General features: G+C 40.3%; 1 protein-coding gene across 1 annotated transcript in view; it reads left to right on the top strand.

Annotated features, from left to right (window-relative positions):
- ARHGEF28 (Rho guanine nucleotide exchange factor 28) overlaps nucleotides 1-17,101 on the top strand; it is a 120,697-nt gene that overhangs the window by 4,783 nt on the left and 98,813 nt on the right. Inside the window, exon 2 of the mRNA XM_088536739.1 lies at nucleotides 2,826-2,869. Coding sequence (XP_088392865.1) covers nucleotides 2,837-2,869 — 33 coding nt within the window. The 5' untranslated portion in view covers nucleotides 2,826-2,836. The remainder of the gene's footprint in view (nucleotides 1-2,825; nucleotides 2,870-17,101) is intronic.

Here is a 17,101-nt window from a genome sequence, read left to right as displayed (position 1 = left end):
ATCAGAGCAAATGTTTCCATTATGTTTCCTGCTAAATTGAATCAAACTAGAAGCTGAACAGGATTTTTTTTTTTCCTGTATGTAGACGAATCGTGCTTCCGCTGAAATTGTGTGGGCAGTGCCTGAAATTGGACCTGTGTGTCTGTCAGATGCCAGGCCTGCCGGTTTCTGTGTCACAGGTGCAGCTGCTGGAGGAACAGATCAAGTTCTGCCCTGTGAAACGAGGTGTATCCACAATGTCTGGGACCCAACCTGGAGCCTGTGCCCACGGTGCAGGGAACTGCTCCTTAGTGGGTCAGAGCACTTGCCTGTGTTACATCCATCGGAACCTGGAAATGGGCTGCTCTGTAAATCCAGCAGTTCTCCTGTACGGAGGAAGTGAGTGGCGGGGTAGTAGGCCATGATACCTCTTTGAGTCCCTTAGTCTGAAACAGATTGCAGAGTAGCTGCTCAGTGGCCCCAGCCAAGTATTTCCTCTCGCTGTGCATCGTTTTCTTCCTCTTGCCCCTCCCAGTCACTGCCAGCAGCAAGTCCTGGATGGAGGGCAGAGGGAACTGCTTGTGTAAAACCTTTTCTAAACAACTGACACTCTAAGAGTGACAGAGGAACAGAAGAGTTTGCTTTGTGCGGTACATTGACGTTCGTACATCCTGCAGGAAGCAAAAGGAGGGATCAGCTGGTTACCCGTTTACATCCAGGAAATAACATTATAAAGGGATGGTCAGAGGAGCATGTTTTCATGAAGAAAATACATGAGCATATTTCAAAATGATGGTAGTTGAGATTCAGCATCTAATGTCTTCTGAGTGCTATGTGAAAAACATCAATCACTTCAGATAACCTAAATGCTCATTTCATTTGTCTGTTCAGCATCAACACTGAACTAAGTGCTTAATATTTCAGAATGGAGAGACAACTCCCTGGAAGAGCCACCGTGCAGCCTGAGTGAAGGGTGAGGGAACTGAAATTAGGATGGCATGATATCTCCAGGAATTTTGATTTGATTGTCTCATATAGAAGATTTTATTGGCCTACTCGTACAGTGATGACCCTCAGAGGAAGGGCTCTCTTTTGTTTTCTTACGTGCGCTTGCAGTAGAATAGGAAGGCTAGAGGGATGCCCAACTTCTTCATCCTTTCTTTGAGGGGGAGAAAGGATTTCTAAGAGCAAACTAAGAGCAATAGTGTAAAACATCTATTTGGCCTGTAGCAGTAAAAGAGCAGTTTTGCTGTGCATCTCCTTTCAACCTACCATCAAATGATGCCCATGCCTTTTGTGTATGTTATCTGTGTATGGCGGTAATTGTGAGCTGGTGACAGGTTGAGGGTGGAAGTTCATGTGCTTTATTCCTTCTGTAATGGTATGCCTCTGAAAAGGTCCACCTTGCAATCTTCCTTGTGGAATTAATGTTCCAGCTTTTTAGTTTCTCTTGTAGCCATGTTTCCTTCTGCACAAGCAGGAGGGAGCTGCAGATGCTGCTGCTGTCAAGGTTATCTGTGTGATTCTGTTGCTGAACAACTACAGAGCTTTTGTCTCTGCCTATCAAAGCGAGACACCTTGGGCTCGGCCGCAGGGTTCATCCTCCATGCGCTGAAAATAAGAAACTGCTCTGTCTGAGTCCAGCTGCTGGCTAGACTGACTGGATTAGTGCTCGCCTGATACCCTTTTCTTACAATGTGAAATATCATTTTTGGCCCTATTTTTGTGGCCAGTGATTTTGTAAAGGTTTTTTTTTTTTTTGTGTGTTAAAATTGTACTGAAGTCAAACCACAAGAATGTCGCTACTTGTGAATGCCGATGAGTTGACAGGCACCACGAGACACTTATTAACAAACTCTGTTCTTTAATAGGAGTGTGTGTTGGGGTCTTGATTTTTGTTTTTGATGGAAGCCGTGCATTTGATTTTTCCCAGGTCGTAGGAAGGGAATGTTTCAAATCCTCTCTGACTCATATGCTGTCCATACCTATGCATTAACAAGCTGTGTGCTGCACAGCCGTATTGTTCTTGGAAACTTTTCAACTGTAAAAACAAGGCTGCGTCTGAGCTGAGACGGCCTCTACTCTGCGGCCTGTTTCAGTAAGTGAAGGGGGATCTGTGCATAGATGTTGAACCCAGCTCACTGCCTTGCTAAAGATGTGTAGTTACTTCTGGTGTAAAGTTGCTTCTGGTGTGCTTTCTCTCGTTTGTCAGACATGTTTTACTCAGGGTATGAGTTCTGAGGATGTAACAAGCTTGAAATAGAGTATTAGAAACCAGTGTTGCTATGATAAATGTTATGGTTGTAATTCCACTGATTTCTTCTAGCACCAGTTTGCTGCTTAGATGTCTAAGGCAACTTGCCTTGAGGGTATCTTCTATGAAATTACTAAAATGCTGAAACAGATGCCTGGTGTGATGGTGTGGAGTACCAGGTTGCTACAACTACATTTGTAGGTCAAATCTAAAATTCTTTCATTTGCTTCAGAGATAAGAAGGGCTATATACAACTCACAGTACATTGATCTGCCACAACTGCAAATGTCTCTGTAGCTGGGGCTCAGCTGTCTGCTGACTTGTTTTGTTTACTGTGCCTATTGTGTGAAAAGCACACAGCATGTTAACTAAAACCATCCACCCCTCCTCCAGCATTATACAGGCATCATTATACCATCATTTCCGCATTCCGGGGAAATTTAGGCCAACTGGACATAAGATAAGTTGAGTATCCTTTATTTCCTTAATCCTGGAAGATGTTAGCTTAGTTTATAGACTTGAATGGAATATAATAATATTAATACCTCCTGATTCAGTGTGTAATAACTCCACTTGTTTGTTCTGTTTCTAGATGCCGTGACAATGGAGTTGAGCTGCACTGAAGTACCTCTTTATGTAAGTTCTACAACATCAGGCTTTTGCCCTGAGAGTCGCTTTCTTTTGGATAACAGCTCATTCAAAAGCAGAATGAATGAAACCAAAAACCATTCTCTGGTTGTCTGAGACCTTAGACTGTTGAATGTGGCAGTGTAATGCAGGCATGCGTGGGGATGATGTTTTCAGTACTGTGATTCACGTCTCCGAAGTAAGTTCAAAACTAGTTTCCCTTTATGATAATTATTTTCTCTTCCTCAATACTCTCATTTTCCGCTTTTCAAAAATACAGTCTGTGAAAAGGCAACATTTACTCCCTACTTTCTCACAGTTTACAGTTGTGCTTTTTTCCCTATAAGTTTCAAGATTACCATACTTTCTGCTTTCTTAAAGCAGAGGGTTGTTTCTAATACCAAAACTGAGTAGGTTAAAATTTCTTAATCAAATGGATTTTTTTTTCTGTGAAACTTGCAGTGATTGGATAAAATGGGTAAACATAGAAGACTTCAGAAGCTGTTGTTAATACAAGTCAAAATGTGCATTGGTAAAATTTAATTTACTGGGCCCTCTAATTGGGATGTGGGTATGAGGATTGAAGCTTTGGCACTCCAATTATTATTGTTATTAAAGCATGGTTGTCTTTCCTGCCCTGGTTTTCAGTTAGAATGGTAATAGCAGGCGTGTGTGAATGTTCCTGTCTATGAGGGTAGAGGGAGGCTATTGAATGGGGACCAAAAGGGTAGTGAAAGGTGAAAGGCAACAAACAAAGCTATTAACTGCTTATTGTGATTAAATGGGGATGGAGAGGGAGGAGTGCAAATCATCTGTACCCTGGAGAGTTGAAAGAACATAGAATTAGTAACCCATCAGCACGTACTTTTTATTGTGTTTGCCATTTTGGCAGCAAGAACCTCGAACTGCAGAAAGTATCTCTGTTTATATTAGGTGCAGTATCTTTAATGACAAAACAGACAAAGGGGGATTAGTGAGGCCTGGTCATGTGATGTCAGTCACATGTGAGGTCTTAAAAGCAAGTTTTGAAGGAAAGAATAATCAAGGACATGGTAGTAATGGATAAAATACAGCATGTTTTTATCATAGGTGGTTTTATTCATCTAACCCAATACTTTGCCATGAGAGTTAACTGACCAGTTAGACAAGGGCAATGCAGTGGGAATAATCTAACTAGGTACAAGTGAAACATTTGATCCTGTGTCTCACAGGAAATGCATATGTAACACGAAGAAGGTGGAGATTAATATTGTAACTGTAAGACAGATAAGGAGCTAGATAAGTGGATAACACTATGGGTTATATTGCAAAAAAAAGTTATTAAGAGTAGAGAGGGAGATTACAAGTGATACTCCTGAAGGATAAGACTTGAGGCCAGTTCTGTTTAGTATTTTGATTATAATCCTGATGTGAGAGCCAGATGTACTGTCATGAAGTATGTGTGAATTTGGGGATATCATAATATTGGGAAATGCTGGTTAGTACTGAGCAGAATTCAGTTACCACATGGGCAGACTGAATTTTCCTACATTTTATTTATTCCAATTAATAAGATCACAATACAAAGCTGTGCATTTGGGGACTAATAGTGATAATAAACATTCTATAAACTAGGCACTCATTGATGGAAAAGTGCACTCGGAGTGTGTCAGACAGCGGACTGAGATAAACATGAGATTTTAGCTGGGAACATGGACCCTAAGTTTTGCACCAGTGCAAGTGTGTATCAGAACTGAGCTGTGTTAAGTTGATGGTTGTTGTCCATAGCTTCACACCAGCCACAGCGGGCAGGTCTCTTAGCTTGACAGAAAGAGTTTTGAATTGCAGTTTCACAGTTGTCAACTTGTTTCCTTGCGAGGGAATGTGGTGAGGACGTGGCTCTTTGGGAGGCCTGCAGAGATTCTCCCAAGCCTGAGGGTAATGGTGAAATATAAACTTTCAAACATGCAGCAGGAACATCTGCTGTGGCTGGCACTCTGGGTAAGCCCAGAAACTGAAACTCAAGTGATTTCTGAACAGTCTTGTACTGCTCACATAGGAAAATGTGAGGGAAATGTGCGCCTGTGGGAAGGAAGATTTGTCTTTCAGGACTTCAGCAGTGCTTGAGAAAGGGCTAATAATAACACTTTCAAGTGACTGAGGAAGATCAAAAGTTCCTTCCAGCAGCTTCTCCTTTATTTACATGACTTCGCTAGAGAACACAATGAAGTTGATATTTAAATTAGAGGGGAAGGACCATTCTGATTGTAAACTACCCAAAGAATTTCACATTAGGCAATTCTTTAGCAAGTTGCCTCATCTAAAATTTAATGAATGTTCATTGCTAAGAAAGGATAGAGAAAACATCTCTTGGAAGGCTATGAAAGAATATGGCAAATATTTGCATTTGAATACGGTCAGGTATTTCTCTGTATTCCAGTCCCTTTAAAAGTGGATAGTGGAGCTGCAGAACACGATCTAATGACAATTGTATACTGCTCACATGCAGCTTGACAAATGTCAGCATCAAACTGTAACATGCTAATTTCCACAGCAATAACATGGGCATTAGTCCTAAGTCTTTTATATTCAGTCTGTCAGAATAATCTTTCAGTGAAAATGGTCAAAAGATAGAAAATAGTCCTTCCTTCCAGACTCTGCCAAAGCATAGGTTTATGTGCATTCAAGAGAAAGATCTACCACATTTAATCCAAAAATAGGATGCTTTTCATACTGTTTTCAAGCATTCTTTTCACCTCTATCAATTGGATTTCTGACCCCTCATTATTCCAAGAATATCTATATGACAGTTGAATATTTTGTGTAAGTTATTTGACGATATCTGCAGCTCTGTGTTTTTGTAATGCACTTGCTAATATTTTTAAAGATGATAAGCCAGATATATTTTTAACGTGGTATTTGTGAGCAACTATTACAAAGTTTTGAAGCATTCATACAGCACTGTTCTTTCAAACTGTTCTATTGTGAATTTCTGTAGAGAATTCTGTAGAATTTCTGTGTAGTGAATTTCTTTGCAAATCAGTCTGGTGAACTGACTGATGACTGTTTATTTTTTGTTCCATAAAAGCAAATATATTCAGAAAGGTTAAGGTCTTTGTCCAGATAATATGATTTTTGTGAAATGTAATTAAAAATACTTATGAAATTACTTAATTTCAAAAATGCATGATTTTGATACACTTTTCCTCATATGTAAATTTAGTGGCAGCAATACGATTAAAATTTAGTTACAACACATATAAATGTCATGCTTTAAAAAAAATGGTAACGAATCAGAAAATTAAATATTTCAAGCATATGTTTTTCAGTTAATTTGAGGAGCCTGTTTCCGGCCCCTAGACAGGAAAATACTGGTAATCACATTGAAAATTACTCTTTACAAGACAGTCTAATTAACAGGACTGACTAGCCATGGAGAAACTGATAAATAAATACACAAATATCACTTGTTCTTTCAGTACTAATGATATGTTGCTTAAGTGAGTAGAACTTGAATTTAAACAGCTGTCTGCCTCTTCAATTATATTTAGGTTCTTAAGCCATAAAAGTGAATTTATATTTGTCATCTTTTTTTCCTGAAAGGAAAGCAGCAAGCTGAGTCTTCTAATCTTGCAGTGTAATAACAGAGCGTTTGGAATGGACCACACGGTCTTTAGGCAGCTGCCAGTATCAATGTAGATAGAGAGAAAGAAAAGAAAAGTTATGAGAAAAAGGCTTTGTGAAAGATAAAAAGCAAAGTATTTCACAAAGCACTTTGAGGATACGAAAAAGTTGAAGTATGGCAGTTTTTCCTCCTGTTGAAAAAACTGCTGGTGTGGAAAAGCAAATATCTCTCATAGAAAAGTCCCTCCTTATTTAATGATAGGTGACATTTTTAGAAATGTTAGTGATCATCAACGTTGATCTTTGACACTGGCAAATAAATATCCTGCTGCCATGGGGCAAGCAGACCGTGGGAGCAGGCAGCTTTCAGGAGGAGGAGATGAGAGACCTTGGAGGAGTCTGCAGAGGATTCTTTGCTGAGAGCCTGCTAAATGTTTCCCTGGGGAAGAGTGAGAGAAATAGAGATGCTGAATCGAAGAGGATATCCACAACATTTCCCTGTGGGCATGGGAAGGCCCATTCTTCCAAGGACGAGTGGGAGGTTACTTGTCTCTTCTGTCTCTCCAAAGGAATATTTAGATGTTGGTTCCCCGAGAGGATGCAGGGACGTGGACTCTAATTTTGGAGAATCAAGATGTGCTGGAAAAGAAAACTTCCACTTGGCTTTTCCCTCCTTATGATGTAAATAACCCTTTCCTGTACATTGCTTGCTAGTTTTCAAAATGCCTTTTGCCAAGATATCAAATTGTTCTTCCTGCAGCCATCTCTTTCATTGGAGTCAGCTAAAAATGCTTGATAGCAAAACTCTTAATTTCTCTTCTGTTCTGGTATACCCAATCTTTCTCCTTAAAACCAACTCTCTGAGGTGTTCATGTGCGTTTGCTCTTGTTTGGGGTTGGGGTTGTTTTCTCACGCCACTACAGCTGCTTTAGTGAAGCGTAGGCCCCAAGGAGGTCAGAGTGCTGCTGTATTCACTGTTTAGTACTCATGTATGGAGGTATTCCTGTGAGCTGTGGCAGTGCCATGAGATTCCCTCTTGCTGGATCGCTGAGGGCTGAACTTAGCTCTCACCTCAGGGGGGCAGAACGCAGCACCAAGGTGTCTGCATCTGGAGAAGGTCTGTGGGCCTTGAAACTCTCCCACCTTGCAGTGAATCAGTGCTCCTCTTTGGCAGGAGCAGCCTACAGTTCCAGCTTAGCTTGAGCAAAATGAATTTTCCTTACTCGCATCAACTCCTGTTAGGACAACAGCCACTGAACTATAATTTAAAAAATGGACTTAGCAGTTTCAGGAGTCACCTTTACCCCTTAATTCTCTTGTGAATTTTCATGAATTTACATCAGTCCATTTTAAGTCTTCCCTATTGCCTTTTGCTGAGTAATAGTTCCTCATTACCAATTGAACAGTCTTGGCAAATAATGTTTTATTGAAAAACAAAGAAACAACTCCTTGCAGAGGAGCCAAAATTTTCATGACCCAAATTTTCTTGTAGAAAAGTTGATTTAGTTGTGAAAAAGGATCATGTACCAAAAAGAATGATACTAATGGGAAAATTGTAAATGCAAAAGTATGAATTACCATTTCAGAAGTAGACTAGTATTTCTGTGATTTAACTTCATTTGGACCTTTCTGGAGACAAACTAATAATTTGGTTATTCATCTTTGTCTCTTTCCTTTTTGTTTTAACTTCAGATTGTTTTGTTCGTTGGATATGTGTGTTAGAAGGAGGCAAGCATATTTACTCTGGTTTGTAAAAACAGAATGTATTTTACAATGATATTCTAAATTATAGCAAAGGCATATGTACTGTGCCAAAAGTGTTAAGTTTCTAAGGAATTCTTTTTTCCCACTTTTTTTTTCTTTTCAGTACCTCTGCTCCTCGGTCTTTGCAGAGTTCAGGTGCCCGTGCTGTTCTTGGCTTGTCCTGCTGTTTGTTTGAGTCTGTGATTTGTTTGTGACAATGACATATAGGCTGTGTCCTCTTTATTTTATGAACCCCTGCTTTCCATTCCTGTAGTAATTTCATTTGCTAATGATCTTTCCAATGCAGTGTTCCTCGTAGTGCTCTTTTGTAGTCATGAAATGCTAACTTCATTTACCAAGGTCTTGGGTGTTCCAAGAGCAGCAGCAAGTCTAAAATGTAACAAACATATGATGAAGCAGGACCTTCAAGTTACTCAAATCCTAATCTGCTTTAAATGGCAGAGCATCCCTCTTCCGAAGCTCGTTTGGGTGTTAAGAATGTTTGAAGAATGTCTTTGCGTGTGGCAGTTTGTTTTGCTTGAGGATACATGAAAACCGCTGCTGCTGTGTGACGTGTGTGTGGCTCGGGTGCAGCCCATCCCCGTCCCGCCGCCGCCGCCGTGCAGGGAGAGCGTGTCCGGGGGCCATGCGGGCGCTGGGCAGGCAGAGCGCGCGCTCAGCGCCCTGAGGGAGCCGTGGGGTCTGGGCCTCGCTCAGCCCTGCGGGGCAGCGGCGGAATCGAGTCCGGAGGCTTCTCCTGTGAGCACTGGAGCACCTGGAGCAGTAGGCCCTGAATTCAGCCATCAGTTGCCTGCACGTGCATATGCCTTGTCTATGCTAGCAAATTTCCTTTGCTGTTGCCCTTGGAAGCCTGGCCATGATAGCAGTGACGGAGGAGTAGTGTGTGCCCTGGCTGCCTTAGCTGACCCTCTGGAGGAACTTGCTCTTGGCACATGAGATGATAACGTGGTTTCCCTGCTGCTGGTCATTGGCAGCCCCTCTGTGCTATTTTAAACATCACTGCTAGTCCAAAAGCTTGATATTCTTTGAGAGGAGTGCAAAATTAAAAATTATGCTAGTGTAAGCAAGATGGAATCTGGTTGCTTTTTTCTTTTTTTCTCTTGCATGCAGTATGCATGCAGCCTATCCCTATGCAGGCATGTCTGTGTTGCAGGCTGTCTCAGATAATTATCCATTGGACCCATGTCTTATTTCCTTCTGTCATTAAGAAACAGTTTCAAAGTTCTTTTGATCCTTTGTTACCTTTCAAAGGATATACCCTCGCTCCAAGGGTGTTCGCACAAACAGCTGGGCCACAGCCAGGTTCATTAGCATCTTCATTGTTTTCTTATTCTGAGATATTTTGGTTCCTCAGAGATGGGCTGGCATAATTCTCTGGGACACAGATGAAAACACTGTGACTGCATATGCAGCAATAGCTTGACAATAGAAGGTATTTGAGGGAGATTCACATAAGATTAGTCATTTGTTATATCTTTTTTCCTAAAAACAACAGGAGAAGGGAGGAGAAGGTGAAATAAGGGACAAACTTCAAACCCACAGGACACAGAGAAGAGCAATTCAGAGCCGTGAATTTCTGGGCTCAATTTTAAGGTTCTTAAAAGCTAAGGCTGATATAAGTGTGAAGAGTTTAGCCACCTGGGTTTCTATGTGTCCATTTCTGGACCATACTGGAAATGTAGCAAAACAAAAATTACTCTAAAAGGCTTTAGTTTGCAGCGAAACTCATTTCATTATCGAGTAAGTGAGGATACAAATCAGCAGGCACTGCCCAAGGAAAGCAGCAGGGGAGCTCCATGCAGCTCCCCATGATCATCCTGCCGTCCCCACTGCTGGGCTTCATCCATCCCTGCTACTGTCGCCCCAGCTGCACACAGCAACTGCAGCAACACTGTGGGGAAAAAGTAATTACATGGTTTCATAGTGTATATTTGCACCAACTGCTTCCAGACCAGTTTTTGAATATTAATGGCTGTTCTATAGCTGAGTAAATTAAAGGCATTTAGACTTTTAATTTCATACTAAAGTATAATTGGGTATAGATTAGGTATTCTTGGAAAAGTCTCAGAAAGCAAAGGATGGTAAAGTGTTCTTTTTGAAAGCGGATTTCAGTGTATATCCAGTAAGAGGATTAATTTAGTACTTTGTCAGCAACTCCTGTTTGTGCTGTTTTCACCTTTGTGGTGAGATTTTCCAGAGTGTTCAGGGTTGATTAAAGTTTTACCAAGTGAAGGCAGTGGTAACTTGCATTAGGATGTTCATGCAAGCCTGAACTCTTCTGATAAATTTCAATTTTGCACTGACATCTATGCAAACAGCGATTAAATAAACAGGGTTTTATTTGTGCTTGAGCAATATAGCCAGGAGTAATTTGAGCATATCTTTCCTTCTGCTGGAAAATGTTTAGAGGCCTGTAGGCAAAGGGACATTGAAAAACACTCTGTGAGACAGTTAAAAAGTTATGAGTCATCCTGTTTGGCAGATAGAAATTCCAAATGACTTTCTGAAGTACATTGGTTGTGTATGTAGTTAGAGCTAGAGGGAAAAATGAGATTTAATTCTTAGCCTTCTTTACAAATGCTTAGGCTTCAAGTACCTGAGAACTGGAAAACAGAATTAATAGAAATAATTCAATGTATACTACTTATGAATGTGATTGTTGTTCAAGTGTGCCACTCTCAAAGTGAGTAGCTGGTCATCTGCTTGGCAAAGTTGTGGTCCTTGCTAGTTTTTCCATGCTGCACTAAGGGATGAAAAAATGGGTAGATTTGCACAGGATTTGCCACTTCTTTTTTTTTTTTTTTTTTTTTGGTCACTGGCACCAGCACTTTTGGGAACAAAACTTGCTTCTATCCTGTCTTGCCCATCCCTTACTTTTATGCTCTTTATTACGGGAACTGGAGAGGCCTTCTGTTGCATTACCACTGGCCACATCGTGGGCCAAAGTCTGTGCTCTTACTATCTTAACAGATCAGGATTTTGAAACAGGAAAAAAAAGCAAAATGTGACTGAAACCTGAAAATGTGTGAGGCTTCCAACACAGATTTGCTGCTGCACATAGCTCTGTTTGCAGTGGTCGCTGTGTTTGGACACACATCTGCTGGTGGAGTGAGACGCTGACGAAATGCATCTCAAAACAATGAGGTCTATTTTAAAAGATGCAAAGGAAAAGAGTACGTTCTGCGGGTCATGTCCTTTAGCAACCGTATCATTCTTGTTCTAGTGTATTTTTCCCCTCTCCTTTTTTATTTTCCTGCTTAATTCTCTAGATTATCATATTTCTGGGCAGAGACTATGCACTTGCATTTGTACAGTGTCTGCAACTGTGGAGCCCTGCTGTCACCCAGGACTCTTAGCAGTGTTCTGGGAAGAGTAAGTAACCCAATTTATCGATTTTTAGTCAAATTGTTTGAAAAAGGTAACTGTTCTTTTGTTTCAGTTAATAATGTCAGAATAGATGTACATTTTCTATTAATATGCTTTTTGGTGGAGGCTTTCTGACCTACGTTTGTAAAAAGCATACTCCCAAGTTGCTTAATTCTTCTGTATGCTTATGTGAGTTTATACACCAGGATAAATTGTGTGTTACTGTTGGCAGCAAAATACTGAACAATGTTTTAATGGCAAACCAACAAAAATGTTAATACATGTCTTGGTACATATTTTGCTTGATTTTTGTTGTTACTGTTCTGATAGATGTATTCAGACTATTATTTCTATCAAGCAGTTCCAGAATTAGAAAGTACTTAATTCTCTGTAAGTATTGATTGCTTTGCCCCTTGTGAGACTGAAAAATTTTTCTGACTTCCTTGTTGTCATAGTATGATGCTGCGCTAAACTCAGCTTTAGGACTTGTAGTGACAGATTTAAAAAAAAGAAGTTATGGCTGTGTGATGCGAAGTGCGGATTTGTTATGAACTCGCTCTTCAGGTTCAGACTGTTTAAGAGCACTGGTAGCTTAAGGCTGTTCTAGCAGCCAGACCAGGTAATGCCCCTCTTCCTGCTGCAGACATACAGCAGGCATAAAAAGCGTAAAGCCGGCATAAGCTCTTGGTATCGTGTGTGGGAGGTTGTGCCCTGAGTCAGATTAATATGACCGGCTGCAGCTCATGTAAATTTCTATCTGCCAGCTGTACCTTTAAAGGAGAGATTAGTGTCACTTCAGGCTTGTTTTTAAATAGATTAAAAGGAGCATCTTAGTATTTATCAGCTTATGTTGAGGAAGAAATTAATGGATGCACTGGCTGCTTTGTTTGTTTGTTTGTTTTTGTTTTGTTTTTTGTTTTTTTCAATTATTCTGTTAATCTCTAAAGTTTGCAGAATCTTTTGGAGATTTTGTCCCTTTGGCTGAAATTTGAGTTTGTGCAGTCAGGTCCTAGTAGGGGAAACAGCAACTCGTGATCATATGAAGTGTGTAAGTTGCCGAATTTGACACTGAAATATGTTCCTGAAATGTGTGATAGTTCATACTATACTTTCTGTGGCTTTTGATCTTCCATTCTGAATTAATCCCTTCAGTGGGCTGGTAATGTTTGTTCCCGTGCTCTGAGTTCACCCCAGGTAGCAGCACAGCCATGCAGGTGAGAGACAGGCGATACCCACGCCACAGCGTGTGGTTATGCTTTTTTGTTTAATGCTTTTTTATTTATGCTTTTCGTTTAGGTCCTTACAGCAAGGCATCATGTGTGCTTGTAGCCTCTAATTGTGCCAACCTGATGTATTTTTCCTATTAGTGTGGGTAATGCCAAATGCAATTTAGTTGTACAGTGTCATAGTGACCCGCAGACATATTTGCTGTTACCTGTTACTGGATTTCCCCTTTTTAGAGGAACTTGCTGTAAATTAGCAGTATTTTTGACTTCTGTTGATTTTTATTCTGACGAATTCTAGATCCTTTTCTCAGAGGCCAAACCTTGCAGTCCTCACAAGAAACTTACTTCTGTCTCTATGAAAAGAGTGAACCTCTGTCTCCTTCTCTAGCCTAGTGAGGAAACTAAGTTTATTTTGAAGCATCAACCATGCAGTGTGTTAGATTGTAGATTAGATGTACTACATCTTGTCACTGAGGGCATTATTAAAAAAGCTTGACTAAAAACTCAGGGAATTTACGGCTTGTTCTTTTATTAAAATAAAAAAGCCATATTCTTCTCTTCCTATAAAAAATAATGGAAGGATTAGTCTCCAGAATTGTCAGCAGGCTGGAGTTGAACTTGTGCATGAAAGCAGTCGTATAGAAACTTAGGCCACTCTGAATTATTTAGTGCAACCTCCTGGCGTATCGCCGGCCATTACATTTCCCCCAGTTATCATGTGTCAGGGTCACAGACTTGTTAGGCCAAATGTTTTGTCTCTTAAGAAAAGTTAAAACATGTGCCTGTTGCACAAGGCAGGGAGGCCAAAGGGAGTTGTTGAAGTGAGAGAAGTTCCCAGCCATGCGTGCTGGGTGACTGCGTAGACCTGAACAGATTAGATGAAGACTATCTTGAAGGAATGACTTACACAGAGCTGATCCTGCCTTGGGGCAGAGGAGTCATTTAGTTGACCTTTCAGGATCCCTTCCAGCCATCTTTTTGCTTGAACAAGCATATTTTGGTCATCTGTTTACACATACATGAATGCTTTATATTTTTTTTTCCAGCAAGTATTTATTTGGGCACATAATCCCTGGCTATTAAATATCAGTAAAAATGGCAACAGCTACTGCAAAGACTTATTTTCCCTTTTAAAGGGCATTGAATTTAACCTGAAATGGTGACCTTGATGAAATTTCATATCAAAATAAGACAGTTTATAAGTCCTCACTAAACTATTTCTGTTGAGTTTTTCTCCTCAAGGTCATACTGAGACCTTGTTAGAAGCTTCCTTCAGTTTATATCCAGAGACGCAAGTGGCTACTGAACTTCTTTTTCTCACTGTTTGACCAGAACCCCAAGCTGCCTCGGTTGCTGGTCACTGGGTTTCCCCAGACTGTCTCACCCTGAGCAAAGGTAGAGGAAGCGTTTCTTACTCGTGCCAAGAGGTTTCTGTACGAATGCTTTCTGTTTGCATTCATATGGAAAAAAGCACCTAAAAACACTTGGTGTGTAAAGCTCTTGTGGTTTGGAGTCACACACTAGGTATTGCCTGTGAACTGGAAGAGCAACTCATGCATACACACAGACACAGAGGACCCAGTTTTATCCGCTATGAATGTGTGAGGTTCCCTTGATATTGGTATTTTGACAGTGTAAGTCAGCAGAGGATTTGGCTTTTCCCAAACCCACCATTATGTCCAGATCTGTTTTTTATAAAAAATGATGTGTAGACTTTGAGCAGTGGGTAATACTGTTTTGAATATACCTTATCTGTATGTGGAATTATGCTTGTTCTGTTATTGCAGATATAAAAGGACTGTTGTTATGCTCTGTCGCCGCTTCGTTTGACTAGTTGAACTGAGGGGGAAAAAGCCAGCTGCTTTCATATGAGATGTTTTGACCTTTACAGTTCATAAGTTAATGCCTATGCTAAATATTTAGCTCTGATCTCTTGTTCTGTCTATTTGCTATTCCTTTTTCCCTTCCTTGTGTGTAATTGCTGTTTCACTGCTTGTTCAGCCTTGAATCCAGTTGCATTCCTTTCAAATAGGTAGGCATATGCTTTATTAAGCAGTTTGTGACAATGTTTACTACAGTCTGGTTGCAAGAATTGTTATTTGCAACTCACCTGCTGCTTCTCTTGCAGATTATTTGTCATCTTTTGTGCAAGACTGTAGATGGTTGGAACTAAGTTTGATTACAAAGGATATGAAAACTATATGGCTTCTCAGGAAAAATATCTTGCCGCTGTTCTTATTTAAAATCTATCTAAAATATCTTCCAACAATTCACCTTGAAATATCAAGTTTTATTCTGAAATGAGTCTTTTGATCATTAAAGAAATGTTTTAATGCACTTGTCTTGTTCTGAGGGAAAAGCCAGTCTTTGCACCGTAGCACGGACTACATAAAGATGAGGAAATTAGTAATTAAAATTATCCTGCCTCTTTCATGTTGTAGTGTCATGAATTAAATAATCATGATGCTATCTTTTGTCCTTAAATTTTGGGCATCTGTGCATAGCAGTTTTTGAGGACTTGTCTTAGACAGAATTGTTAAGAGAAAGTTGTAATGCAAATATTTTAATTATTTAAGGTAAATACAATTCTGAAATTAAGCTGCCTACGTGCCTACTGTATACTGGAATGTACTGTTTAACTTGCATATCTGTGTTAAATTGCAATGGAAGATGACAGCTTACATGGAGGATAAAAGCCTTATTATTGCCAGCAATACTTGGAGATTCTCATTTACTCTCATTTCAAATTCTAAGATTTGCATTTTTGTAAGAAAGAAGCCATGATTTACCCTTGCAGATATAATTTCTGTAGAGCATGTGATTATAGATATATTATCTGTTCATACCATTGCATGTATAGATTATATCCTTGCAAACCCTGAGTTCATACATTATTTCTTAAGATATTATATTGCTTGTATAGTTTGGTAAAGAGGTTTTTAGAGTATGTTAGGATGCATACTAACAATATCTAAAATTGTGAGTAATTATTTTCATGGTAAAAGGTTGCTGGGAAAATGCATTTATTTAAGACTAGAATAGGAACAAAACGTTAAGTTTTCCGCAATAGGCAGTGTGGTGGACTGAAATTTGTCAATCTGCTAGTGGTCTTTTTCTGCAGGTTGTTGGTGAGGAAGATATTGTGTAATGAATTAAAAACACAAGAATTTCAGTTCAAGAAAAGGTGGAAATTCACAGACGTTTATTTATGTGGACAAAATATGACTTGTGACAAAATAGGGATCAGATATTTTAGAAGTTTGATGTTTGCTGCCTAGGCCCATCCTGCCTGCCTTGTAGTCCCTGCGCCTTGTCCATGAGGGCTCTCTTGCCCTCCTGCTTCTTCCCTCCATGCAGGGAGCAAGCCCGTGGTCTCTCTCTGGCGTGGCCAAGCTGTCCCTTGGCACAGCCTTCACGGAAGGAAGCGGGTGTGCAGTTTGGAGGTAGAAGCTGTTTCCCAAGGCTGTCAGCGCAGGTCTTGAGACATGGAGACTCCTCCTGGCTCGGGGCTTGGGACGTGGTGCCCTGGGGACCCTGCTTTCTGCTGCTGCTTGCCTGTCCCTGTCATCTACTGAGCTCTCTACAGAAACCAAATGAAAATACGTATCTGAGAAACCTGTTCGGTTACACTGAAAGAGTGCTTGACCTATAATACATCCCGTTCAAAGCACAAGCCTTCCTAATCTCCTTGGCTCCTGTGCCAGGGCAGCATTTTCACTGGTAATGAATGATACGCTTTTCTTTCTAAATCCCAGAGAGCTGCCAAACAGTTGCTCAGGCAGAGATTTAATGTGATTAGAATCCGATCAGCATCTTTCTCAATGCCCCTTGGCACAGCACCTGCACCCCTCTGATCCTGCCCTGTGCTGGGGTTGGCGTTCTTGGACACAAATTCCCACAGGGATGGGGCTGTCTGGTGCACAAGCACCTGCCTGGACTGGGCTGCTCCTCTTAGGGTAATGGTTTGAAAGAGCAGACTTTGTTCCCCTGATGGAATTTATTCTCCTAGACACTGTTATTACTTCTGTAATGGGGGCCTTGAAACTTGAGTGCCTCCACATATATAGTTTTTTAAAAAACAAAGCCCCTGAAATAAGACATTCTGCTATATTGCATCATGACGGTGTTTGTCATCAGGGCAAGTGAGGAAGCCACCTTGAATTTTTGGTGCTTTTGGTTTATTTCTCTTTAAGGTAGGGGTGTGTGTGTGTGTATGTGTGTGTATATATAATATAAAATAAAAAAATATATACTTTGAACAACAACAACAAATATATTTTTT

The sequence above is a fragment of the Tinamus guttatus genome, unplaced genomic scaffold (genome assembly GCF_059628265.1).
Source record: "Tinamus guttatus ecotype Peru unplaced genomic scaffold, ASM5962826v1 Tinamus_guttatus_pri_ptg000705l, whole genome shotgun sequence".
In the NCBI taxonomy this organism is placed as follows: Eukaryota; Metazoa; Chordata; class Aves; order Tinamiformes; family Tinamidae; genus Tinamus; species Tinamus guttatus.
The sequence above is the reverse complement of the archived record's forward strand: the minus strand, read 5'-3'. Positions and strand labels throughout refer to the sequence as shown.